The sequence below is a fragment of the Pelecanus crispus genome, chromosome 9, assembly GCF_030463565.1.
Source record: "Pelecanus crispus isolate bPelCri1 chromosome 9, bPelCri1.pri, whole genome shotgun sequence".
NCBI classification, from domain to species: domain Eukaryota; kingdom Metazoa; phylum Chordata; class Aves; order Pelecaniformes; family Pelecanidae; genus Pelecanus; species Pelecanus crispus.
The window spans coordinates 18,594,657-18,620,961 of NC_134651.1; the positions used below are offsets into that span (position 1 = coordinate 18,594,657).

A 26,305-nucleotide genomic window follows, 5' to 3' on the forward strand; every position below is an offset into this window, starting at 1 on the left:
CCTTTGGCATTCTTTATAAAAACATGAATCACAGAAACATTCATCATGAGGAACTCCCATCATAAGGACATGTATACAGTATGTCATTCAGCCGCGCTGTATCTGTCCACTCTGTGAAATGTAACTGTCAGAACAACTTGAATGAATCATATAGGCCAACACGTAGGTTTGGTAAAGAAGAACTCTGACAAAACACATGTCAAAATTAATTAGTTATGTTTAGTTTCAAGTAATGCTTGTGTGCAAAAGAAAAAAGACAACTTTCTTTCTTCCTAAAGTCATTCTACCAAACATTGCAACAGCACCATGTTGATGTACACTGATCAGAAAACAAAACGCTTGGAAGAAATTGGCCTACTAACAAAGCTCAGACATTGAAAAGCACAGATAAAGAGCACAAACAGGATAAAGTAACTACTAAACCAGATTGTGCTTGCACTTGGTCAACAGGAAAGGGAGGAATTAACCACTGCAGCTGCCCCAAAGTTGTCAGAGGAAAAGGAATAGAACTAACATACCCAGAAGCCCTTTCAGAGATACTCATGTTTTTTTCTCGTGTTTCCCCCTCCCAAAGCCTTTCACCACTAGGAGTAATGCTTGACTGAAATGGTGTTGACAGCTATTCTTTATGGCACCTTTTGTCTGTCCAAGCTACAGAACTAACATTAAGTTTCCCTGAAAGTTTAAGTGACTTTGTTCAGAATTGTGCCAGCCTTCTGGAAGTGACAGGAGAGGGTACAGATGGGGGATAAATGTAAGAAGAATATACCACGTCATATAAAGGAAATGAACTCAAGAGAATGGTGTGAATGGTGCTACCTACAGATGTCACCAGCTATATTTTCCCATGGATGTAGGTACTTGCATGGTAAAAGACAGTGACACCCCCCTATGTTCTTGCTCTTCCTCTTTTCCAGGCAAGAGGTGCCCAAAAGATTTGCATTCCCGTATGAATACTAAGTTTTTATTCACACTTTTGCAAATGCAGAGGGCTAACCGGTAAGAATTTTGTACTAGCTCTGCTCAGGTTCAGATAGTTACATAAATGAAAGTCAAAGAAATACCAAACCATATCCTAAGAAACATTAATCTTTGGTCTATTTTTTAAATGAAATACTAGATTTAGAGTTACTTGCTGTAATAATGCAATGCCTAATTATAAAAAGTCATATGCTTAATTGAGTTTGTTTTCAGTTTCTGTCCATGCATTCCTTAACGTGTCTATGAAGTTCCCTAAGGCTATCATAACGCAATGTTTCAAATGCACTCCCTCAGCCAAAACAATCATAGGTGACCTTTACCATAACATTGTAAGTGATAGGTCTCATCCTATAAAAAGCCAGTAATTTCTGCTATCCATGGATTTAAAAATTGATGTGTTTGTCACTTGGGAAAAATGTATGCTTTGCTTTTAGCAGAAGTCCCAGAACTGGTAGGATTTTCAGTGCTTCTGTGGTGCTATGAGCCATTGTTGCTAAGATCTTATTCTTAATTTAAATCCTGTTATAGAGGAAAAAACACTGTGCATAATTAAAAATTTTTTTACAATTCTTTGCTGCATAAATAAAGGAATTTAAATCTTTTGGTATTAAAAATCTAACGATAAAAAGATACAAATTATTATCATAGCATAAAACAAGAAATTTATACTTTTTAAGGTAAATGACATGAGCGTATTTACTTATCTTAATCATAGATGTGGATATTTAGATCAGAAAAATGTTACATATGTATCATTAAAAGCCGTAAAAGCAACAGTATTTTAAATACAGTATTACAAGCATTTTATTTCTAAAAACCAATGGTGATATTCAAAGTATATAAAACCACGTACCACTTCATAGCTACACTGCACAATTACAGGCATCTGCTGTAACTAGAGATCTCGTCTTAGTTCCACTTTGCTTTCTGTATTGACATTAGTTTATGGTTGAAGAAATAACTATCTCAAGTATTATGTTTGCTAAGAGGCTCTTAACTTAATGTAAAGTTGCCTTCCTTGATATGGATGCCACTCGATAGCCTGGAAATAGCACACAGGTTCCAATTACTGAATCTCTTTCATACTGGAATAGGAAAGTGAACTACTTGCTGCAACACAAGGCATTTATCGATTAAATGAGCCTTTGCCATGATACAACTGAAGGTACAGAGCTAGAGCTTTATTGCCACTGATAAATAATCTCTGTGAACAATGAAATCATTAGGTTAATACTAAACCTCATTTTGGCTCTGTGCTCAGTGAAACTGGGGGTGGGTAATGGTAAAGGTAACAGGGATGGCATCAAAGAAAATTTAGACTTGGGATACAATAGAAAGCTTTTCCTTTTATACCATCTCAGTGCCAGCAGCCTTTCTTCAGTGTTGTCCAGGGTACTTTAAATGATGTTCTTATAAGAACAGATTTCAAGCCATTACAAATCTCACATTTCAGCCTTCTTCAGTTAAAATTATCAAGTAGTTCTAATAGCAGTACTAAGTAAAACAGGGCAGGAAAGACAGGACTGTTAGTACAATCACTGCAGAGTGGACAGGCACTCAGTAACCTTTCACAGATGTCATTTAATGCAATAGAGTTCACAATTTAGGTTTTTAGATTAGATTAACACTTGAATGCATCTTATCTGCCTGAAAAAAAGGCAGGCGAGTGAGACACCACAAAGCTGGCAAAGGAGGAAAGAGAGACAGCTAGAAGAAAAAAATAGCAGTTTCAAATTACGTCATTTTCTTTTGCCACAAGAACTTAAGTATCCCACAACCACAAGGTTATTTTCCTCCCACAACTTCATCCCTCATTTTCTATCATAAACATCCAATGACTTAGTCAATACTCTTGACTTGGGCCCTGATCTTGCACGCTTGCATATACATTTCAGTTTACTCACATGAGTAGCATCATTGGCTGCAGTAAGACAACTCATCAAATGCATAAACCTTTTAGGATCACTGGCTTTGTTTTGTTAAGGCGAAGCAGGATGTTAAAATAACTTTGTTCCTGAAAGTTTAAGAAGGAACTTCACAGTGGCAGGAAGAAGAAAAGAACCAAGCAATTCACAGATTCCTTAAAAGAAGTTGAAATTAATTTTTAAAAGATGCACTGAAAATTCTAACAGAAATAATCCTTGTTCTGCCCTCTTCATAGTGCAAACACAAGTTGTCCACGTTCTGAAATAGAGAATTTTAGAAAATTAAAATGAATTATTTCAAACTAACGCATTTTTCTCTGTCATACACTGTGCCAAACTGTGCATTATCAGACTACTGATGTGCTGCTTTGAATGATTCATGGAACACTTAATGTTACAATATCTCACTGATATACATCCTGCTGGGATTTATTAACACTATAACATTTCTAAAATGAAATAGCCTAATGTTATGTGCATATGATGTCCTGAATTCACAGATCTCAGTATTGCAATACATTTTGAAAAACCCAGACTTACAACACCTGGTATCACAGGGGATATAAGATTCTAACATGACATTAAATTCTCGTTCTGTCTATACATAACCTCTTTCCATATGGGCACATGTATATACTGAAAAGTTACTTATGCACTAGAAAACCTACAGCCATTTCAGAGTACTGTTTTATGGCTCTGGAGATTTGAGAAATGGCATTTCTATGGATTTGAGGGGTACCAAGTCAGGACAAAAGTTTGATGCCACTAGCACTAATAGGTCTCTCCTAGCTGTAATAAGGTGTGTGTGTGGGGGGTGTTGTGGATTTTGCGTGGGGTTTTTTTTTTTTATGTATATATAATAAAGCTTTCTGTCTGGGTTTCTTAAATATATTAGAAATATATTAGCCTACTCACTCTGTGAGAGTTTTCTACAGATGGGAGCAATGAGAAATAAAATCACTGAATGTCAGCAGTGGAAGCACTCTCCTAAATCTGTGACAGAACCACATTACTCTCTTCCCTCTGAACCTCTTCTGCTTTTCACAATCTTTCAAGATCATCCTTCTCAATTAAAAGTCCAAGTCAGAATTCAGTTTATATTGTTTTAAACCCTTTGACAGAAAGTCTCCCCTATAAAGGCAGACAATTATATGCTCATAATTCGTGAACAGAATTATCCACTAATCCTAAGCAGCACTGTTCTTCATGATTTTAACTTGAAAATTAAGTATATAAAGCACTGGAAAAGCAAATTTAAAAGGAAAAAAAGGAACAAGTATTTTTCTACTTAGAACAACACAATGTATTACCAATGTATTACACAGCTGTGACTAAATCACTTAAAGTATTTAAAACTAAAGAGTTTTTGATTACTGCAATACTTGGGATGACCTATTAGATTATAAATGAACACTAAAAAACACCAACAAACTGGCTGGGTGGCCGAGCCCAGAGAGCAGTGGTGAATGGAGTTAAGTCCAGTTGGCGGCTGGTCACGAGCGGTGTTCCCCAGGGCTCTGTTTTGGGGCCAGTCTTGTTTAATATCTTTATCAATGATCTGGATGAGGGGATTGAGTGCGCCCTCAGTAAGTTTGCAGACGACACCAAATTGGGTGGGAATGTCAATCTGCTGGAGGGTAAGATGGCCCTGCAGAGGAACCTGGACAGGCTGGACCGATGGGCCAAGGCCAACTGTATGAGGTTCACCAAGGCCAAGTGCCGGGTCCTGCACTTGGGTCGCAACAACCCAATGCAACGCTACAGGCTTGGGGAAGAGTGTATTTTGCAACCACTGAATTAAAATTTATATTGCACTGAAGTATGTCTTGCAAAAAGCCAGTTATAAATTGCTTTTGTCTACTTGTAACTTAATTTATCACCAAAGTACAGAAAAATGATCAGGAAAGGGGATAAAATTTTAAAATTGATTATCAAAAAGAACTTAAAAATACATTTTCTTTGTATATGGTACTATCACTTAAAAGAATACGCTTAATAATAATAAATAAATGCTTTATTCAATTACTTTGGTGCAATCTTATCTTCACTCTGTTAAAATCAACTTTGAAAAGAGTTTGATCCTGTCAGTCCTATTTCCTAGTGATATGGAAAGCCTTCTTTTACATTTTATGACAATTTGAACATATTACAATCAAACCATTCAAAAACTACCAGGAATTAAGAAAACAACAGACTGACTAATCAATAAGATTCCAAGTTTGACATACGAGCTCCATTGTCTAACTGAGAACATTACTTGAAAATTAAAAAATCTTTCCTGAAAACTGTAGAACAAAGAGGAAATGTTAGTAGAAATAACAAGAAAATAGAAAGAAAACCAACAAATGATTGTAGTAAAAATGATCAGTCATTTTCAAACGGTATTGCCTCTTCACTCTATTATTGCTTTTTGTATTTCAGAATTTCTGTCATTCTAATTTTCTTAGAGAAATATGGTTCTTTATCGTGATAAATCTCCAATAAAACAAAAATATTATCTCCTTTGCTAGAGCAAAGGAAAGTAATATAGTCTACACAGCTGGTGGTCCTACATAGCCTGTCAATGTCATTACACTGATTGGTGGTTCTTATACAGATGCACTGAATTTCTGAAACAGTGTCAGAATATGGAAAATTCTGAGGTGGTTTCTACTCTTTTTGTTACTGATGTGATATTTACAACAGTAAACAAACTCCTGACTTAGCTTCACCTCCATTTGCATATCCCCCAGTATCTACTCTGTTAGGATCGTTCAGTTCTTCAAACAGTCCCGTTTCAATAATTTCTTCCTGCCAGGCTATAGGGACAGCACCTGTCGCAAACTTTTTGAAGAACTTCTTATCTTTGTCATCAAACTCAATTCCTCGTATTTCAGAGAAGTCAGCAATGTCTGCAACATCTTTGGCATAGACAACTGATGGATCTGGCACAAATGGAGGGTCAATAAGGTTTGCCTCTAGCCTGTGGAAATTTACTGTTTTGAAGAAACTATGTTTTCTTGGGTCATCATCTTCATTTCTGCAATAAAGCAAAAGTTTGTTAATCAGTATGATGTTTTGCTCGCAGGTGTGTCTTTGTTGTATACATGAGAGTATTTTATAGGGGGGGGGAAGAGATACACACAATGCAATGCAATTCCTTTTTTTCATAACCAAAGAATGCTGCATTGCACAATATAAGCAAAGCTGAGAAGCAGAAAACATCCTGACCCCATTATTCATTACTCTACCCCTCAGGGTAAATTAGTCTGGGCAAGGTGCCATGGAAGAGTTGCAGTGCTGCTTCTGGCAGGGCACTGAGATACCCATATCCAAAGATACGCTTTAACCAGAACTGAAGATTTAGCAGGATGGGGAGGGGGAGTATTGGATTTACTGTCAAGAATCAAAGTCCAGCGGTCGGCTCTATATTAACTAGAATAACAATATCTATTAAACTCTAGACTGGGGTACATCGGGGTAATACATCTAGGGATTGACTCTGAGGAACAACAGCCTGAACAGGAAACTGGTGACAAATCACATTTCTGGTTTTATTTTAATTCAAAGCAGCTATGCATTTACATGATAAAATTCAGTTATGTTGCTCAAATATACTCCCAGTTTTAGTGAGTCTGTTCATTCAACTTAACTACTCTTATAAATGCACAAAGATTTAAAGCAAGAGATTCACAAATTATGACATTAGCAAAAGTATGTGTGCCACTGTCACAAACACAATCCTTTATTAATATAGTTAAAACCCAATAATAAAATCCACAAAGGACTGAAATAATTGTAAATACATATTTTAAATACATCTTAAGAAAAACAACTGCAGACCTCAGGGAGAACTTTTGCTGTAAAAGAAACAGTGAATTGTTTCATTGTAGACCCACAGAGAGACTTGTAGGATATTCTGGTAATAAAAATAATCTGAGCCTCAAATGTGTGCTCGTTAAAGCATGACCAAGGACCACAGCTTTTGAACTACACATCTAGTCTGAAGGCATGCAAAGTTTGAGTTTTCAATTCTAGTGAAAGGAGGAGCAGGAAGGACCACTGTATTTTTTACAGCTATGCCTTCTTTGTTTAATGTATTTATGGGTGCACTGGTCTTGAAAATGGTAACGTAAGAAAAACAAATTTGTCTGGTTTTTGGCCTCAGAAAATGGTAGTTGCTAACATGTTGCTGTTTTCTTTTCCACTTCCTTACAAAATCATATACTTAGCAAAGTGTAAGCACTCATGTATTTCTAGACAATGTTCTATGAACAAAATATAAAGCAAACCTTTGGCAAGCCTTCTTTGTCTTTGCAAATGCGTAGAAACACCATATAGAAGTAGTAGATTTGTGTGACTATACAAAATCTTCCTTTTTTAAGACCTTATACCATGTATACAGAACAGCTCCACCAGCTTGCCACCGCTGCCAGTTCCTCATATGCTGTCCTGCCATGCTTCTCGCCTGCCTTGGTGCTATCCAGGCACAGCTGGATCAAACTACCAGCTGGCCTTTTCAGATCCCCTGTTAGAAAATTGTCATTTTGTGCCTCTGCTGCCTGGTTACTCTGAGCAGGTCACCACCAGCCACTAACCACTGTACACCACCACGACCAAGATGCTAAATCACAGCCTGAAGAACAACAGATGCTGCCATCTGGGCACCCTGGCCAATGAAAAAATGATGTTTTCAACCCAAAAGAGCCATATGAACACAATTACGAATGTGTAGATTAAGCCAACAGGGATCATTATCTCTGCAAAATCATCTCCTAATTTAACTAGCTAGTGATAACCAAGTACTTGAGCAGCCCTCGAGCCTGATGTGATTTATTTACATTCACTGTTAGCCTGAAGTGCATTAGACTTGCTGTTCAAATTAACTAGTGTCCTGGGACAGCAGTGGGCTAGTAGTGCCAACAATCCTACTGGGCAGATGCACTCACAAAAATTTCACTTTATTTTACGTTTCCTTTCTGTAATATAAACCAAAAAGCACTAGAAGCTGGTGAAGGCTCCAGAATGGATTGCTGCAGTGTTTCTCCTCCTGATGTATTTTCTGGCACCACCAAAACCATGAAAAGTTTACAAACATAAAGCTACAGGAAAGCCATCTACTGGAACCAACTGAGGCATCTTCCAACTAGCCAGAGATGAACTTGAGCTCTTCCCATGTGACCTGCACGTTTACATAACTTAAACAGAAAGAGCAAATGAACTCTAAACTCTGTCAATTTTGTAATCCTCCATAAAAACAAAAAGGAAAAAAAAAAAAATCACTTTACAGATTTGGGATTTGACATGTCAATCCCAAAAATCTTGAGTGGAGAAAAAAAGGGTTACATCTTTCCTGAGTCAGCCAGTGACATCAAGTCTTCAATAAAAGAGTGGAGTGTTTCAAAAGGTCAGGTGTAGAAAGTAAAGCTGTCCTTGAGCAGCTTTAACTTATGCAACAGGCACTTATGTAGATAACCCAAGGTCTTGTTGTCCTTAGCAGAATTACAGTGCTAATCTTTGCATAAGGATGAGCTATCCTGAATAGTATCACCCTGTTTAAGAGGTAGGTGCAGGCTTTTATTCTGTATCATGCCCAGGCATGGTATACATCCTATCATCTTCCTTCTCTAAGTACAGCACATAAGAGTAAGAATATCTTAAATAGCAGAAGGTTAAAAATAATCTGTGCAATCACCTTTCTGTGTACATTTCTCCCATTGCTGAGAAACAATGTAACAGTAAGCAGACAGAATGATTGTAAATGATTCCCTTGGCAAAGGGAATGTGGTTACAGTAAGTGAACAGTCTGTTGCTGGTTTTGCTTCAGACTTGCAGAACGAACTTGACCAAGTCACTCAGAATGTCTAAATTCCATTTTCTCCTACTCTGAAATTTGTTTACTTCACAAAATGCTGTAAGACTGTCTGCAAAGCATGCTGACTTGTAAGGTAGAATGCTCTAAATGTTTTTGTATTAAATTTCTTTTTAAACATATTAAAAACAATACAGATTTTGTATCAAACATACTCTATGTGCTGTTGAAAATGCTTTTTTTTTTCTGCAGCCTTGCAGAGCTATTGGGAAAACTCATCAGGCACAAAGAGTAGTTGTCTTCATTTAGCACTGGAATAATAAGAATATGTATATTAATGATATATTACCATTCATGAAAGTTAAGTCTTTCAGGCAGACGTGTGACTAACATCTTGCAAAATTGTTCCACGTTGTTATGAAATATAAATTTAGAATACTATCTGTGCATTTTCATTAAGTCCCTGTGTCTATTCCACCTTTAGATTGGAAAAGCACCTGTTACATATATTTGTATTCATAGGTGATTCAAATCATGGTGTACCTAAAGACAGGTACTATCAGTTTCCTATTCATTTTTTACATTTTTATTATATTTGTTTTATTTTGTCTACATTGCAAGTGCAGATCCCCAATCTGTCTCATTAGAAATGCACTAAATGATTTATATATATACATACACATGCACATATCAGAGGGATCATAGATATTACAAGTTAAATATTACAATGTTTAGCTTTCCAATTTTCTTCTTATTGAACAGTTACTTGAAATTGCTAAGTCAGGGACACATCCATCAGTCTTCATCAACGCAAAGCCACCTCTGAAGTCCCAAAAAAATGTTTTGCTGTATAAGAATTCGTGCTCAATATTCTTTTCCTCCCTTTTCTCCCTGGGATGAGTCAGGAAGATCAGAACCTCTACAAGATTTTTTTAAAGCACTTGAGTAAAGCAGAGGAGTTAAGGTCTCTTCAGTAAGAAGTCAATGATGCAGCTTTGCGAATTAGGTATCTGCAGGGAAAAGAATCCACACTGCAGTTTTGGATTTTTGCCCACCTCATTCCAGTAAGTGATACCGTCTAGAGATTCTGCATTCAGTCTGCATTAGCATAGATGGAAGTGTCTACTTGAATATCCTTTACCTTTAGAAAAGAAAATGCAGGAGAAATGGTCTGCTCCCTTCTCCCAAAACTATATATAGTCTAACCCCACAAAATACCAAGAAGGGAACTCCTACGTGTAGTCTGGGGTGAGGATGGACAGTCACACTATTGCAACAGAACTCCTTATTTCCATATTATCTTCAAAACTTTCCACCTCTCTCTTCCTAAAAGTGAAAGGGAAAATTTGGTACTCTGTGATCTAACCCCATTTTGTGTAATATGTAAAATAATAATATTGTTTGCAGCTTTAATCTGGCTTTTACTGAGTTTGAGAAGTAAGGCATACCTGCTTCCTAAACGATTCTCTGTTTTCTTAGCCAAAAACAGTCGGCAAATATCTTTCGCTTCCTCTGTAAAGTTGGCATGCTCAAATTTCACCTCATCTTCCAGAGTTCTTCTTTTAACCTCATCCTTACCGACCTTTTCTTTGAAATCCTTGAATGGTGTTCGCCCAGCAACCATCTCGTAAATACTACACCCCATAGCAAACCAATCCACAGGATAGCTGTAATCTTCTTCCTTCAGGATTTCCGGAGCCATATAACCATTAGTCCCAGCCTATTGCAAACAAACAGATAGATTTACTATACAATGTTAGTAATGAAATGCATACAATTAAACAGACTAGTCTATAATTTTTCCAAAATATTAGTAATACAATTGATATATTTTGTATCTAGAAACTCTGTACAATTGATATATTTTTTTAATCTAGAAACTCTGAGGTAAAACTCTGTTTTCACATATGGACTATCTCTGTCTTCAAACATCTTAGCATATGGAAAAACCGTCTTAAATACACTCTTTAAAGGTGGAATGTCTGTGCAATGTCTACCTAAAAGTAGTTTCTTTTTAAATTTATGTTTAGCTTGCTTTCTTCTTCCATGTTAATTTTTTCTTGTTGAAGATAGTGTTGTTAGCTTTGTCATGTAAACACAACTGGCAAACAATTTCAAAAGATTAAAAAAAGACAAAAATCAGACAATCACTGAATCCCACTCTGTTCAGTGGTTATAACTGGTCCAATGCAGGGGTCTGCTGCCAAAGAGAAAATTCTCATCAAGCTGGTAGCTGAGCTGCGTGAGGAACTTCTCACCCGCACTCCCTGTTGGCTTCTGGAAGGAAGTACTACCATCAAGGGCCAAGAAAAACTCTTAAAGCCATTGTAAGAAAGTAAACGTATGAAAATTATAATTAGAAATTTACATGCATTCAGGTGAAAGAACAAGTTCATATTTCCTAACTGAAAAAAGCTCTCTGAATAAAGACTACTACTATACACAGCACTAACGGACCCCTCTCCAAGAGAAGAAGTGACAGCTCTTTGAGAGGGGAATCTGCCTGCTTCCTTCGAGACCAGGCCGGGCCCGTTCCCCCCGGGGGACAGACTGCACAGTGTTCAAAATAGCTCCTGCTGCCCCTCTCTAGGGAGCCGATTCACCTCAGACGGAGGAGAGGAGGTCAACCTCTCTATATGCTTTCTGCTGCACTGGTGCATGACTGAGGATGTGAGATTTCAATCAAAACGGCATTCCCTCAGCTGACCCAACATTTTCTGCCACAACTGATGCTATATCTTATTTTATAGAGTTACCAGATTCAGCTAACAGTGATAACTATGTCAGAAGTTGCTTGGATCTCTTTATAACTTTCCAAAATACTGGAACTGATGAATTAGTAGTATTACCATTTAAAATGAAAAATCATGTTTGTGCAAAATCCCACTAAAGGTTATTCAAGATGGTCATCACTACTGCTGCCAGAACACAAGTAGTGACAGAGATTGACTCCAAAGCAAAATAGTTAGAAAAAGGTAACTAAAACTAGAGCTCCTTTGGGCAAATTATATTTGTAAAAAGCACAGCTCAACAGATGAATTTTATTTTATGGGGTTTGTGTAACTCCTCTAATTTTTGCAACTTTAGGCACAGTATTTCTGAGTCAGGTCTCTCTATAAACTTCAGCTCATGCCACTACACATTATGGCATATACTCTACTGTAAGCAATGCGTGCAAGAGAGACTATCTTGGCATCAATTACAACATAAGCCTAATGGACAGAAAATTAAATCCAGTTTGTTTTCCCTCTTAGGTTTGTTTGTTTGTTTGTTTTGGTTGGTTGGGTTTTTTTTTTACTTTTAGGGGTACAAAGGAAAATCCTCCATTTGGTGGAAAACCAGAAATGAGATGAGAAGAACAAAAATATCAGCCAGGTTGAAAGCAAAAGAAAAGGTTAAAAGCGAACTGTTGCCTCTCTCACTAAAACCATAAAAGTACAGAGGAGCCGTCTGGGCGCTGCAGCAGCTGACATCACTCCACAGGTAATTTGTGCCATTTGCATTGAATTTCTCTAAGTAAAAGTTAATATTGAGAGATACCCTGACACTATTACATTATGCACGATTACTGCTCCATTCAGAAAGGGGGACAAGTGCTCAAATACGGACCACAGAACCCAGATCCATCTGGCGTCAGAAGATCATGAAAGATGGAGGAGAGAGGAGGGGTTGAAAGCAGTAGAGAAAGTTTGGTACAAAAGGATGCACAGAGAGCTCACTGCGGGTTAGTGAACACAGACACTACACAGGCTTCTGGAATATTTTTTGTCTTCCCCCCCCCCCCGCCCTCCTTCTGGGAAGCAATAAACATTCTTATTTTTACTGAGATGAAGCTGGGATACTAATGCCTTGAGGAACTGATGAGTCATATCATCATCAAAATGTACCCTGACAGCACAGTATGGTCTTTCTGATAAGACACTACATTGCTGCAACTTGCATCATCATACGTGAACTGGATAAATCTGACACGGAAAAGTCAGAATTCTGCAATCTTAAATGTGTCTCATCAGACCGCCTCTCTTTCCTTCCACTTGTGTCCTCTCCTCCATAGTTGTTTTTTCAAAAGAAATAGTTGCCAATGAACTTCAGGCTCTTCCATGTGCATTTTCCACATCATCTTCAGTAAGTCATACCATACAGAAGAATATCGCGCTTTGACGTGGATGTCTCTCAAGAACAGAGAAAGCAAGGCTATAATACTGCAGACCAAAAAGTCTGCATGACCACAATTTAATAGAAAATAGAGATAGACCAACAACAGCTTCCCTACAGACTGAAGTGAAAGGCTGTGGATGGGGTTACTGTGAACAAGAATTAAACTTCAAAATTCTAAATTAGTAGCACTGAAATCTTTTGAGCTGTTATTGAGCTGATCCAGCTCAATCTGAACAAAGTCTAGAAAAATATATGGTTCTTCTGATATGTCAAGCCATTCAAATTCAGAAGTTTGACAGCTGTTTTTCTCATAGAATTTCATCACAACTTGAACCTAATCTTAAACTGAATCTCTCCCAATCCTGAAGCTTTCCTACAATTCATAATGAAGGAACAAGCTGAGAAGCAGGAATCTAAACCTAATCTCATAACCCCCGAGACTCAAAACCCACTTAAATGTTACCATTTTGTAGCACATTTCACAAGTGGTCAGCCGTGATGTTTAAGGGGAAAGAAATACATAAATCTCTGCAATCTTTATCAAAACAGGAATTTGAAGAAAGGAAGAAAAGAGCTTAAATTTTAGTCTTTTTCACCTATTTCTACACATACGGAGCTTTGCCAAAAATCATTTGGGAAGAAAGATGATCATTTGGGAAGAAAGATGATAAAGGCACAAGCATTTGCTGTATTAGGGAACACAAAAAAAGTAATTATTCAACCCCTGGAAATGGAAGAACATACATCTTTCAAACGAAGATTTAATTCTATCTTTGGGGAGTAGATAGCATTAGAGGGAAGCTAAAACCTAACATCCCTCCACTAATCATTATGGAGAACAAGATGTCAAAAATCAGATCCATCTTTCAAGGAAAAGAGATCCTGTGGCAACATGAAAGGCAGCTTCATTGACTCTGGAGAGGTTTACTTAAGCAGGTAAACCAGAAGCTTAGTGAAGGGAGTTTTTAAACTGTACAACTCTCACTAGCAGTAGTGGGATCTGAGCAGCAAAAAAAGTGTATTAGGTGCAAAATGTATCCACTGATTCCCAAAGCAAAAGCGAATCAGAGTAATGCGTTAAGTTATTCTCAGCAGGCCAAGGAGTAAATAAATACACTGTAAATTATACTCAAATGTAAAAAGGAAAGGAAAAAAGGACAGAAAGCAAAGGAATTAAAAGATATTGCAAAAAAGATAAATGCATTATTTTTGAGAAGGGGTCTATTTTCCATGGGCTGGGATTGAATATTTAATTCAGTCAGAATTATCTGCCCATGCCTCAGAATGGATACCACTAAGTATGGGTTACTGGAATGTCTATCACACAAAAAATCATTAGGTTTGTATGACTTTGTAGTTGTCTACACTCAATACAATTTATAAGTAAATTCAGAAGTTGTGTATTAACTGAAAAACTCTTTTTCTTACTAGATCTTATTTTACATGGATAAATTTCACTCTTTTAATGGAAACAGGGAAAATAAAAACCCTACACTCAGAAAGCTGAATTCCTTTGTTGTCAGCTCTACGCTACTAGGACATGCATTGTGTTTTGACTGAGATTAAGACCAAGCACATGATTTTCTTCTTCCCTGTAGGATACCTGGTAAGACCAGGAACCATTTGAACATATGTGTTAACTGCTCAAGTGATCTTACTGAGACACATAAACACATGGAATTACCCCTTAACTCACCTGGAAGCATCTAATGGGACACAATTAAAAAAAAAAAAAAAAGTATCACAAAGGAGCCAAAGAATGTTATATTATCCCAACTTTTTTACAGAAGGCAGAAATCATATGCCATTGCAGAGGCATACAACTTTTTGAAGTGTCGTCAGTGCGACCCTAGCTATTTTTTGCTTGCTCTCCATCTAATACTGTCTTTTGTGATGATGAGAAGGACGCCTTATTTACATATGCTGTTTGAAATACAGAGTCATTAAATACCAGTCAATTAAATTTTAATTGTCTTGCTTTTGAAAAGGGGCAACAGATCTGCTTGTCCCTTTATTTCTCTATCTTGAGAACAACCCAAAATACAATTTTTCAATAATCTTCTAAAATGTAATGACCAAATGTTGTCCTTGGATACATTAGTGAAGAAGTTCTGTTAAGTGGAATTGTTGCTTTGAGTGTGGTTTGACAAGGCATAGTAGAAATGACTCATCTGAAAGTATACAAATGTTTCTTTTGTGCAATGTGAACCTGCATACATTTTTAAAAGGTCACATAATTATAATCTTTTAATAAGACAAGATGTGATCCTGAGAAGCATTAAGTGCACTCAGTTCCCAGTACAGTCAACGAGTACTTGGCACGTCAGAACTCTGAGCAGAACGAGGGCTGCAGTGTAAGTATGCGCATACATCCTATTCAGATTGCTGTCCCGAGAAGGGAAAGTCCCTTGAACACCGCCATTATCCCAGCTTCTTGCAGATGCAAGGGAGAAAGAAACAGAACTCTCTGGAGCTTTCAACAGCACAGAAACAGGCAAATGAGGAGAAATGGGATTTAGATCGCTCTACCTTTTCCCACAGATCTCTGCAAAACAAACTCAATTGATATCACAAACCAAACAGTAAAGCAAATCAGAATGTCTATCTTTTGTTTGCCATGGCACAAGAACTGTTGAACAGAGGAAAAAAAACAAGCTGAGTTTAGCTCTATCAGCTGTTTCCTGGGGCTCAGTCCTTCCTTCCTCCAAGGGGTGCCACTGCCTGCTTTGTTCTCTTGTCCAGCTGTTCCTCCACTCCTTCAGCAATGGCCTTAACAGACCCTGCAGGAATGCAGGAACAGACCGCAGAAAACTCTTCTCTGCACATGAGCTAATAGGCCCTAGATGTAGAGAAGAACAACTGATCTGCCTCTGTCACTCACTTTGCAATCTTCATTTTTCTCCCAAGAGCCACTGTGAGGAGGAAAGGAGCGTAATTTAAATGAGTCGCGCAGAATTGCACTTCCTCCACGCTTTCTCACCACGTGTTCATCCAGTCACAGGAAGCCAGCTGATCAAATGAACAGGCAACTATCTTTTAAAAAAGAAGATCAAATCAAATCTAATTAGGACAAAAGGCACCCTTGAAAAGTCTCACAGAACAAAGACTTTGGCATATTGTTAATGCTTAGCAAAGGGAAGGACCTTACGATGGGATGGCCCATCACAAATTGATGGGCTACTGGTTCCGAAGAACACAAGGGGAACTGTTCAGAGTACCAGGAAAAGATAATGAGAAAGACTGTATTGGAGCTTAGGAGCTACTGAATCCTACATGCTTAAACAAAATTCAAGATCAATGTTTTTTTCATTTTCACATAGAGACATAATTTTAGCAGGGAAAGCTGTCTGCTTTAAACCCACACAGATAAAAGCACAAAAGGGTCAAAACATCTTTCTGCTATACTAGGAAAAAAGGAAACAAAATTGCCTCTGGGTTCAAAGTCACTAACTGGAGTAGTAAAAAAAAAAATCCACCATCAGTTTTTACTCTTTTAAGCTCGGACATCTGTAGTCATTGAAATCAAGGAAGTTGCGCAAATGAAAGAGAAAGCCACTTTGTGACAGTAAGGGCAGGCTGCCTCTGTGCTCATACTTGGGAAGAGAAATAGACACGGTTACAGCATGTTTTTCAGTTTAGATTCACGCTATATGAAAATCAAAGGGATAAATGGCTTGAAGGACGGTCCAGTAACTGGGCACCAATTTTAACTTTGGACTCTAGAGCATCTGCCTGCTTTCTTCCTGTGTGATCACGTGTAAATCAGTATCTTTGCTTCAGATCCCTACTGGAGATGGAACCTGCTAACATCGCCACCTTGGTGGAGTGTCATCAGAAGAAATATGCATTCATAGACAGTAATCAGACATTATAGGGATGGAGCATATTGGACAAGCAGAACAACTGGTACAGACCCATAACCACACAATTAGAATTCAAGAATTATCAGGGTTCTCTAGTCTTCCTGTAACATGATTTCCCCTTTAATTTCCCTTTAAATTTCTCCTGACCATTCCCCATCTATAATGTGGGAATAATAATACTTCCTTTCAGAGATGTTTATGGTTTTATTATTTAATGACCACAGAACATTCCATAAACAATATTAACAAGGGAGACAATTCCGCATCTACTTAGCTCTGTATATATTTTATGAAGCTCTTTATAATGAATGCAAATACAGTATCATAGCACAATGTGTAGGTGGCTTTCTCAAAAAGGGGACATCAAAGAGAAATTCTGTGTTCAGTGCCAGTGTGACTGAGGGAACAGGACTCTAAGGTGCCCCAAGAAGGGCACTGGCCCTCTAATGCAGGTACATAACCCCTGCAGGTTAAGCAGCGTGAATGACAATGATGCCTGGATGGTTACCGTCTATCACCGAAATCCACAGGATTTCATCCACCTTATCTTTCAGGATTATGACTAATGTTGGAGGTACAATTCTTTTACGCATAAATCCAGGAAGGTGGGTACTGGCTGCATCAGACCAAAGGCCCACATGGCCATTTTACTGTCTGTGAATTGGCCAAAAAAACAGATGCATAGGGAAGACTATAAGAACCTGACGTGTACATTGATACTTCTCTAATACTTTCCTAGACTCCAACTGTTCGCACTTCAAGGGCTTCCAGAGATAGAAATGACTTCTCTCAACAAAGCTGTCTTCCATCAATTGTCCACTCTCCCCCTGAACCTAGATAAACTCTTAGACCCTACAAGATCTTTTGCAAAAGAGTCCTGCAGCTTACCTACACATTGTGTGAAGAACCACGTCCACGTATTTTGAACCTGCCACCTTTCACTAGTGGATTTTACACTTGAACAATGAGCAAAACCAAGCCCACAGTTTTCACTTGCTTGTGTCTGTAATTTCAGGATTTTAATCTGTCTTCATAAAAAAGCCATTATATGTTTGTTAACTGAAACTACTCATCACAGTAAGTGGAATGTCACACGTGGTCCAACAAGTACTACACTCCTCACCCACCTCATAGCTTACAGTTCCTGCAATACTGCTTCTCGTCAAAGCTGTCAAATCAACAAAGAATTATATTGTCAGCCAAATGTTGCATTTCTTACCCAATAAAATAAAAACATCTTTGACAATGTTGAACCAACAAGTGGCCCGCTAGATGATTTACCAAAGAGACCATTCCAAATGTGTATTATTTTTTATAATAAATAATGAGCCTCAAGATACAAAGGAACTAAACAGTAGTATTTAGCACTTAAATAGCATTTTTCATGTTCCAAGAGCTTAATTCCAGCTCTAGGAACTTGATAAGGAATCTTATCTCTCCCTTTTTTATAGAACATGCTATAGCATTTATTAACTGTCAGATTAAACTGAATGAAGAGCAAGGTTAAAAGTCATGCAGAGACCTGATGCTGCGTCTTAAAGGACTCCAATGCCTTTTCCCAGGCAGAAAAACATGTCTCATGGGTGGCACAGCCTGTGTAGGAAAAGCATTTCATGGGACACATTGCATTCTCATAATTTTAGATGACTACAGTATCCTTTCTGCCTTGTCCAAAACTGCAGGAGGCAGAATGATCCCACAAAATCATTTTTGCTCCCTTCACTCTCATGATCATGGCATTCATAGTGGATAAGGTTGCATTCTGTCAAATACATGTTTCAGAGATTAAAAACATCTGAAATACCTGTCATGATGACACACTTCATAACAACAGTGATTTGTCAAAATCGTTAAGAACAAAGTTCTGCTAGTAAAACATAATCAATTTTACATGTCATACTTAAAAATGCATAAGAAGAATGGTGGGTTTGAAACTGTAAAACAGCAGTAAGTCACTCTAAGCCCGAACAAGTGAAGGGATATAATTTCTCAAAGTGCAAAGGAAGAATAAATTTTTACAGAATCTTATCCAGTAAGAATGCCATGTGATAGTGACCAAAGGTCAACTGTAGAATAGCTTGCTGAGTTATTTTTTATTTCACAAGTCTAAACCCTCCTCCCACTTCTCAACTGCCTTGAAATTAAACTGCAAGTTTCAGGAACATCTAAATAGATTTCCTTCTGTTTTCCTAAGAAATAGAATCTTATAATAAACAAACATACAGGAGGGCAAAAGGACATTTTGAGTAAGATTTTAACCAAAACATGTTTTTCCTATAAAAATATTATGATGTCCTTCATAGCACAGGAAAACTGTGAAGAAGCCTGAAACCTCTGAATATATGAATGCACATTTATAAATACTACAAAAATACATTTGTCTTATTTTTCACAGTTATTATGTTAATATTTAAGCTCTCTGACTTACATGCATCTGCACAAAAGTACATCATAATTTACATGTAACAGTTGCTTTGCACAAAACCCATATCCTGTAAGGGCAGAAAGTTCTTCCCAAAATAAACAGCAAATACACACTGACCTCTGAAAAATGGAATTAAGTCCTCTATATTTCGATATGTGGAGGATATGACAGTACTAAACAGAAGAACATGCTCACTTTTCTCACAACCATTCTCAGGAAATTAAGTAGCATTACTCTTTTGGATAACGGCAGGAGCATTTGACTCACATACAAGTGAATTTTGAGTTACACGAGAGAAAGTTGCAGAGACTTCAAGAAAAAGGATGCCAGGTCAAACTGCTCAAGTGGAGAAACTTGGGATGGAGGCTCCTCATTTCTGCATGTACAGAAATGCAAAAAGAACTAATTCCAGAATCAAACAAGTGAGTACATAACTAGACAAAACATTCTGCCTATGCAAAAGCCATCTTTGCAGGCTCTCAGTTTCTCCTTGTTGCCTATTTCAGTTATGTAAGACAAAGAGAATCACCTAACAAGATTTACAAAAGGGATTTATGGATCCTCCAGCTGATGTACGGGAGATGTGCATTGATTCGTACATGAGAAGCTAAAAATTTTTTGATGCTTTGAGAGAAGAACAAATTTATCTTTAACGGCTTGTACACTCGAGAGGTGTACAAAACTTTCAAAATGCATTGAAATACTGTATTTTTTGCAATATCTAATGAAATAAATACACAGAGAAATCCATATATTATATACTAATCCACCATGTATAAAGAACGATGAAAGTCATCACATGATGTTTCTACTTCATAATATATAGCAAAGAAAGAGACACAGAAAAAAAAGGTGGAAAACTGCTGCTTTGTTTCACTATGATGTATTAAGAGACATTTTCATACCAGCATAGTTACAGTCAAACACATGGAGATGAACATTTTTTAAGCAGGTGCCTAAGATCAGATGTCTACTCCACATTTGTTTACTTGGCTCCTCCTGATATATAAAAGCTATGGAAGAGTTTTCTATTTTATTTTGCTTATTCACACGGAAGATCCACTTAACACCTGAAGAACTAGAGAGATAATGAAAATATTAGCACTCAGGAAGAAAAACCAAAATCACTGAGAGATATTTTTACAGTTGTTGAAGAATCTTTTATTATTTTACTTTATCTTTAGCATCTATTTAGTTCACACCTGCAGAAAACAATGTGGAGGAAAGCACTCTATTTTTAAGAAAGGCACCATTCTGCTTCTTCATTTAAGAATATGAGACTAAAACAGGATCTCAATACTCAGAATGAATACAATCTCATAATAAAAGTAGCTTTACTGAATACAAGGGTAGCTCACATTGTAGAAATCTGTTCAGTGTGAGTAAACTGTTAAAATACAACCCAGAAAAGCATATTACTTTTTTCCCCTCTGAAATGGTACTTCAGCACAAGGAATGCAACAGTTGCTGCTACTGAATTTCTAAGACTAAAAAGAAGAAATAAAATGAAAGATCAAACAACTCAAGCTCACAAGCTTTCATTAGACAGCAGAAAAAAGAAAAAAAAGTCCAACTTTTTTTTTTAATATATCACCTTACAGAAAGACCACAATAGGTGCAATTTTTTAAATTATTCCTACCTTACATTTAACAAATAATCTATCTTAATTCTTCGTAATATGTGTAAGACTGGCTAAATAAATTTATCTTAACAGATTAAATAAATGACCATTAACTGTACCAGACAGCTAAACCATGGTTTCAGTTGCTACTAGGGGTATTAGTTAATCACTTTCAGGCAGTAGAATGACTTATGAATATGATTAAAGCAAAGTCAGGCATTATTCCCATAGTGCAATAGAACAGTATTTTAAGTATGATATTGAAGAACCAGCTCATAAAAGAGGGTTACAAGGTTGCAAGGCTTTAAAGTCAGAACTGCTGGAGAGATGAATGAAGTTCAATGTATTACAACATCTATCAAAACAGGAGGATTCTTTGCAAATGGATAAATAAACTGAAATGAAAAGGTTGCACAAAATGGTGCAACTGATTAGATTTAATTTAATAAATCTGTCTTGAAGCCATATATCTTTTTGGGTGAAAAAACCCCCAAACCTATACAAATACCTTCTCTCAAGATTCTTTTAAAGTGATAACAATCTGGTAGTCATACTCAAAAAGCACACTACGATATAAACTTTCTGCCAATTTTAACTCACCATGTAACTGTGATTAGTAAAGAAGAGTTAAACAAACAGCACCATTTTTATTTTATTACGGGGGTACATGGTGAGGCTTAATGCAACAAATTTTGTAAAGGTGTTTTTAAGTCTTCCTGTGTATGACATTACTATAAATAACAGTAATATCTAGTGCTTATATAATGTTTTCTAATAGTAGCTTTCAAATTACTCAAATAGGGTTAGTTTATAGAAATTCAAAGTAATACTGGGAATTACTATTCATTTAACTCCCTCATAGTTATGATACAGAAAATTAAAAAAAAAAATCTTATTTTTTTCTTCCTTCTATTTCAGTTTCCTGTATGAATAAAACTGCCTTTAAACAGAAATGCCTTATAACACACTACAATTGCGTAGTATATTATTCATTGCCATTTTTGCTCTAATAAAAGCACCCATATAATGGTGACTAGTGCTTCTAAAAACAGTGAACAACAACAGAGGAAAAATCATTGTAACAACTTGATGACTGTCAATAGAAAGCGAGGAGGAACAACCGCCTCGTCCACTACTGCTTTAAGATTCTACAACAGAAGTGGTTAGACATTTCTAAATATACTCTTTTGTTTTGTTTTGTTTTTTTCTTCTGCCAAACTCCACATATTTACAAGGAGAAAAAACTGCCCTTGGACAAAATGATTTTTTCTGATCATGGTAACTGCATACATGTATAACTTGCAAAGCAGAGTAAGGTTTATAGCTTTGGGTTCACTGATCAAAATGCCAGCTTCACAAACAAAACAACATTCCCATTTCACATAAGTTCGATCTAAAAACCTGCCTCGGCTTTCACTGAAACTGTATTTTCATATCTAAAACACAATGCAGTCTCATTTTTAAATTATTTCCTATCTAAAAATACATCAGTTTCCATATTTTCTTTCACTGAGAACTAAAACCACTCATAATACAAACTTTTTAAACTGCTAGGAAAAAAATATATCCTTCAAACTACAAATTACTGTATTAAGTAACAAAGTCAAAAGATGTGTACTTCAAGCATGATGCAAAAGGTTACTAGCAGGTCCTCTCTCTTCTACTGAATTTGAAACTTGAAAGACTTGGGGATTTTAACATAAGACAGTCAGTTGTTTCCGTTTCTTCATATTCTTATGTATTTCAGACACGTTCACCCATTATATACATCATTTAGCTCCCACCATCTTGGGAGAAACGTGCTTTGTTTCATAGTTAAGCTACATGAATACATTTTTCTTGTGTAAACCTCATGACATTATTACAAACCGCGGTTAGTTTGGGATGACCACAGGCACAGCTGAAGTGCTGCACAGTCTAATTCACACAGCAAAACCCAGCTGGTCATCCATCTCTTCCTTCCTACACGTGCGCACAGGCATATACACTTGCAAACTGGCATCAAGTCTGCTAACTTTTTCAGGAATTACTTTGTCGGGGGAGGAAGGTTGGCAATGGTTTATAGTGCAGCACCATGAATACCTGCAATACAATCAGTAGCATCACTTAAGAGTAATCTGGAAGAAACTGTACTCTTCTAGGAGCAAAAACTGAACACAGAAGGAGTCATAGCTTTGACTGCTGCTCATTAAACAGACAAGTAATTGGTTAAATCCCCGACAATGCACTATTGCTCAAGGCTCAAGGCATCTGTGTTAGCCTCTCTAAAATGATTGGTTCAAGAGTTTTTCTTAAGAGAAACAACAGGTCAAGTTGATTCTACTGTTTCTGTGTAAGAGAAGTTATTTTACTACATATAGCATCTAATAGAGTTAATTAACCAAATCTTCTTACCACCTGTCTCTTAGAATCAAATGACCACGTAAGGTCTTTAGCAAAGAACAAATCCCAGGGAATTAAGTCTTGGACTCATAATGCATTAGAAATAGAACAGCTTCCCTTCCCACCGCCCATATTCAATGAACCTGTACTCACCCTCTGGGTGATGCTTTTTCCCTCTTTGACTTGCACTGCCAATCCAAGATCAGACAGTCTGCAATTACCGTTATCATCCAGGAGGACATTTTCTGGTTTCATGTCCCGGTACACAATCTTGATGGAATGGAGATGCAGAATCCCACAGGTGATCTGAGCTGAGTAATAGATGACCCTGTTCATTTCCAAACCCCTTTCTCCCACATTGTAGATGTGATACTTCAGATCCCCTCCATTCATGAGGCTCATGACAAGACACAGATGGCTTTTGCTCTCGTAGGCATAAGCTAGTGTGACTATGAAAGGGCTGTTGACCTTCTCCAGGATCTCTTTCTCCAGTAGTGCCATCTTCTCTCCACCTTTCTTTTTCAACCTTTTCTTATCCAGTTTCTTGCAGGCATACATCTTGCCAGTGTTTTTCACTTGGATGGCACAAACCTAGAGAAGCAAGATGCACACGGAAAGGTAACGAAGGAATTTTACACATACAGACTGGAATATCAAGGGCAGTAACAGGCAGGAACTGGGGAATCACGGATGCCTATTAGTAGCTGCTGATGCTAACTTCTGTGGCAGAGTATGTTAGAAGAGAAAATAAAGAAAAAACAAGTGTTCAATCTGTTCTGTTCTGGACCAATATATGGTGGAGTTATGCAAAGTTCTTGATAACACCATTAGTAGACATGTATTAGCAAATAAAGAGAACAAAGACCCATTCTCTGACCACTGTATAAGCGGCATATACAGCTTGCATCTGTATAGCTAAACTCTCTTCCATCTCAAAAAAAGGTAGCCTTATTCATATTGTGTTTTGGGAACAGATCCCGATCTGTGCTTTTCCCTAAACTGCACCTAGGAATTATCGGGGAGCCTGTGAGCTAACACAGGCTAAAACAGTGCCAAGGAGCAGACTAATAATTAACTATATGAACAATCATGCAAGCTTTTCTAAAAAAGCCTGCTTTTTTACTAGCATAGATACAGAATATAAAAATTTTACAGTAGCTCTTCACCAAGAGTATAGAAACAAAACCCAGCCTAATTTCTGGGAAACGGACAATCTGAAGGAGCAAGTTTTGCAAAACCGTAGACAATTTCTTAATCCATTGCCAAGTTCCTCTTTGCAAACCCACCTGCCGGTCTTGAAAGCTGATGACCCATATCCTTAAAAGGACAACTCTTACCTCTCCAAAGCCACCTTTGCCCAGCACTCGGAACTCATAGAAATACTTCTCAGTTACTGGCTGCTTCTCAAAAACTTTCCATTGGAGAAATTTGTCATAGAAGGGGCTGGTCTGGAAGTCCTGGAAGGGCTTGCCTTTAAGGAAGAGTTTGGTTTCCTCCTTGGCCAGGTGCATGACATTCTCATAGTCTTTTGCAGTAGCTGCCTGGCATTTGCTGGCCAAGTCAGAGCTCATGAAAGCCAGATAGTTTTTGGAGCCTGCCTTAAGAAAATTGGTGATCATATTCTCCATGGTACTGCTCTTGACATTTTCCTCTGCCAACTCCCAGTTTGACACCTCATCCAGGAAGTCCCTAGCTACCAAGTATTCTGGCACTGTCTCCAAGAAGTCTCTGAAGAATTTCTTGCCAATGGGCTGCTGCTCACAGATGCTGTCATAATCAGCAGCAATGGACTGTCTAACCTCTCCGCATTGATCAATCTTGGGCAGTGAAAGGCTCTTACGTCTCTTTTGCATCTCCTTGGTGTCTCCATCTCCACTTTTCCTTGCCTGCAGATAGGCTGTGTTGGCAATCAGGTTGTCAAGCCCCCCCATGTCACACATCTTGGCAAGCTCTTGGGGTGGCAGAGCCTGGTTGAGACAAAATGAGTAACTGGCCCAAGTGCTGTGCTGCAGCTGCCCTGCACTTCTCCCTGCTAGTGGTGTGTGGGGGCTTCTGAAAAACACCAGAGAGACTAACTGCTTTTGCATTAAATACCTCTCAAGGATTTTCACTAAGTACCTTTAGGTATACGCACCATTTGTGGAAAGTGATTGGTAAGAGGTTTCTCTGTAAGGAGCTTTGAGTTTGCTATGTATAGCTGAGGGACGACATCCTGGGCAAACCTTCTCACTGGTGGCACCAGACGCACGCAGTTCAGCTGGTGGTTGTCAGAATGGGCTCTGATAACCTTTAAATGTATCAAGATCCCCTCTACATGCACTGTCACTGGCTGCTGAGAACATGCAGAGATTCCTGTCTGCAATACATGCAGACACCAAACTCGGTGGCACTCCGGCCACAGTTAGCAGGACAGCCTCGTATCTCCCTCTCTCGACACAGAGAACACCAATGTACTAAGAATTACGTAAGCTGGGATATGGTTTTATAAAAAGCTTTTATCACAAATCTGCCATGTCTGAAACAGAGGTTGACACAGACAAACACGAGTCACTGAGCTTTAAATTATCACACAATTAAGCGCTTTGAGCACCCACACTTCCAAAACTCAAGTTCTAGTCAGCATCAATGACGCTCAGCTCCACTTTGTGCAAACCTTGATGCCTCATGTGGCTGTGTCTGAGCGGATTACATGCAGAGGCTAAGACCTGCTGCTGGTCTAAAAATAATGATCCCTATATACGAAATAATGGATAGTTCTGACTTCATCTCACACCCACAGAAAAAGGAAAACCACTTCAAATGACCAGCCAAATCTTGCCAAGACACTTCCATATGTTATTGTGGTCTCAGTTTATTTTCCCTGCTGAGCTTTGTGACAGTAAGTGGCAGGATGAGAAGGTGGCAACGGTGTATGGCTGAGGTGGCATCAACAAAGGGACAAAGCTGATTATAACCAAGTGAAGGCAAATTCCACCTGACTTCACTCACTGGCTCCATACCAGGAAGTCTGTGCCCCATTTTTTTCCCCAAAGAATAAAAATCATGTGTGGCACTTACTAGGCTAAGCCCCACTTCTGCTGTGGGGTCATGTGATTTGGCTGCTAAAACTTTATTTAAATATACGGAAGGTATTATGGGAACAAGAAAAGCAGTTCCAT

General features: G+C 37.8%; 1 protein-coding gene across 1 annotated transcript; it reads right to left on the reverse strand.

The window, feature by feature from the left end:
* Window positions 1-5,582: 5,582 nt before the first annotated feature.
* GRK7 (G protein-coupled receptor kinase 7) lies at window positions 5,583-25,234 on the reverse strand. The gene is made up of 4 exons (XM_009491556.1): window positions 24,485-25,234; window positions 23,301-23,738; window positions 10,146-10,417; window positions 5,583-5,925 (listed from the first exon to the last, which is right to left on the reverse strand). The coding sequence occupies exons 1-4, from the start codon at window positions 25,232-25,234 to the stop codon at window positions 5,583-5,585; spliced, it is 1,803 nt and encodes a 600-aa protein (XP_009489831.1).
* Between the last annotated feature and the right edge of the window lie 1,071 nt (window positions 25,235-26,305).

What these genes read in the sequence shown, in the direction of transcription:
- GRK7 (XM_009491556.1), bottom strand. Translation starts at nt 25,234, where the DNA reads ATGCAAAAGCAGTTAGTCTCTCTGGTGTTTTTCAGAAGCCCCCACACA. An exon ending in GCAAAGGTGGCTTTGGAGAG is followed by an intron (nt 23,739 to 24,484) that starts GTAAGAGTTGTC and finishes TTGCTTCTCTAG; the next exon opens with GTTTGTGCCATCCAAGTGAA. An exon ending in GAGAATCGTTTAGGAAGCAG is followed by an intron (nt 5,926 to 10,145) that starts GTATGCCTTACT and finishes GCTTTATTGCAG; the next exon opens with AAATGAAGATGATGACCCAA.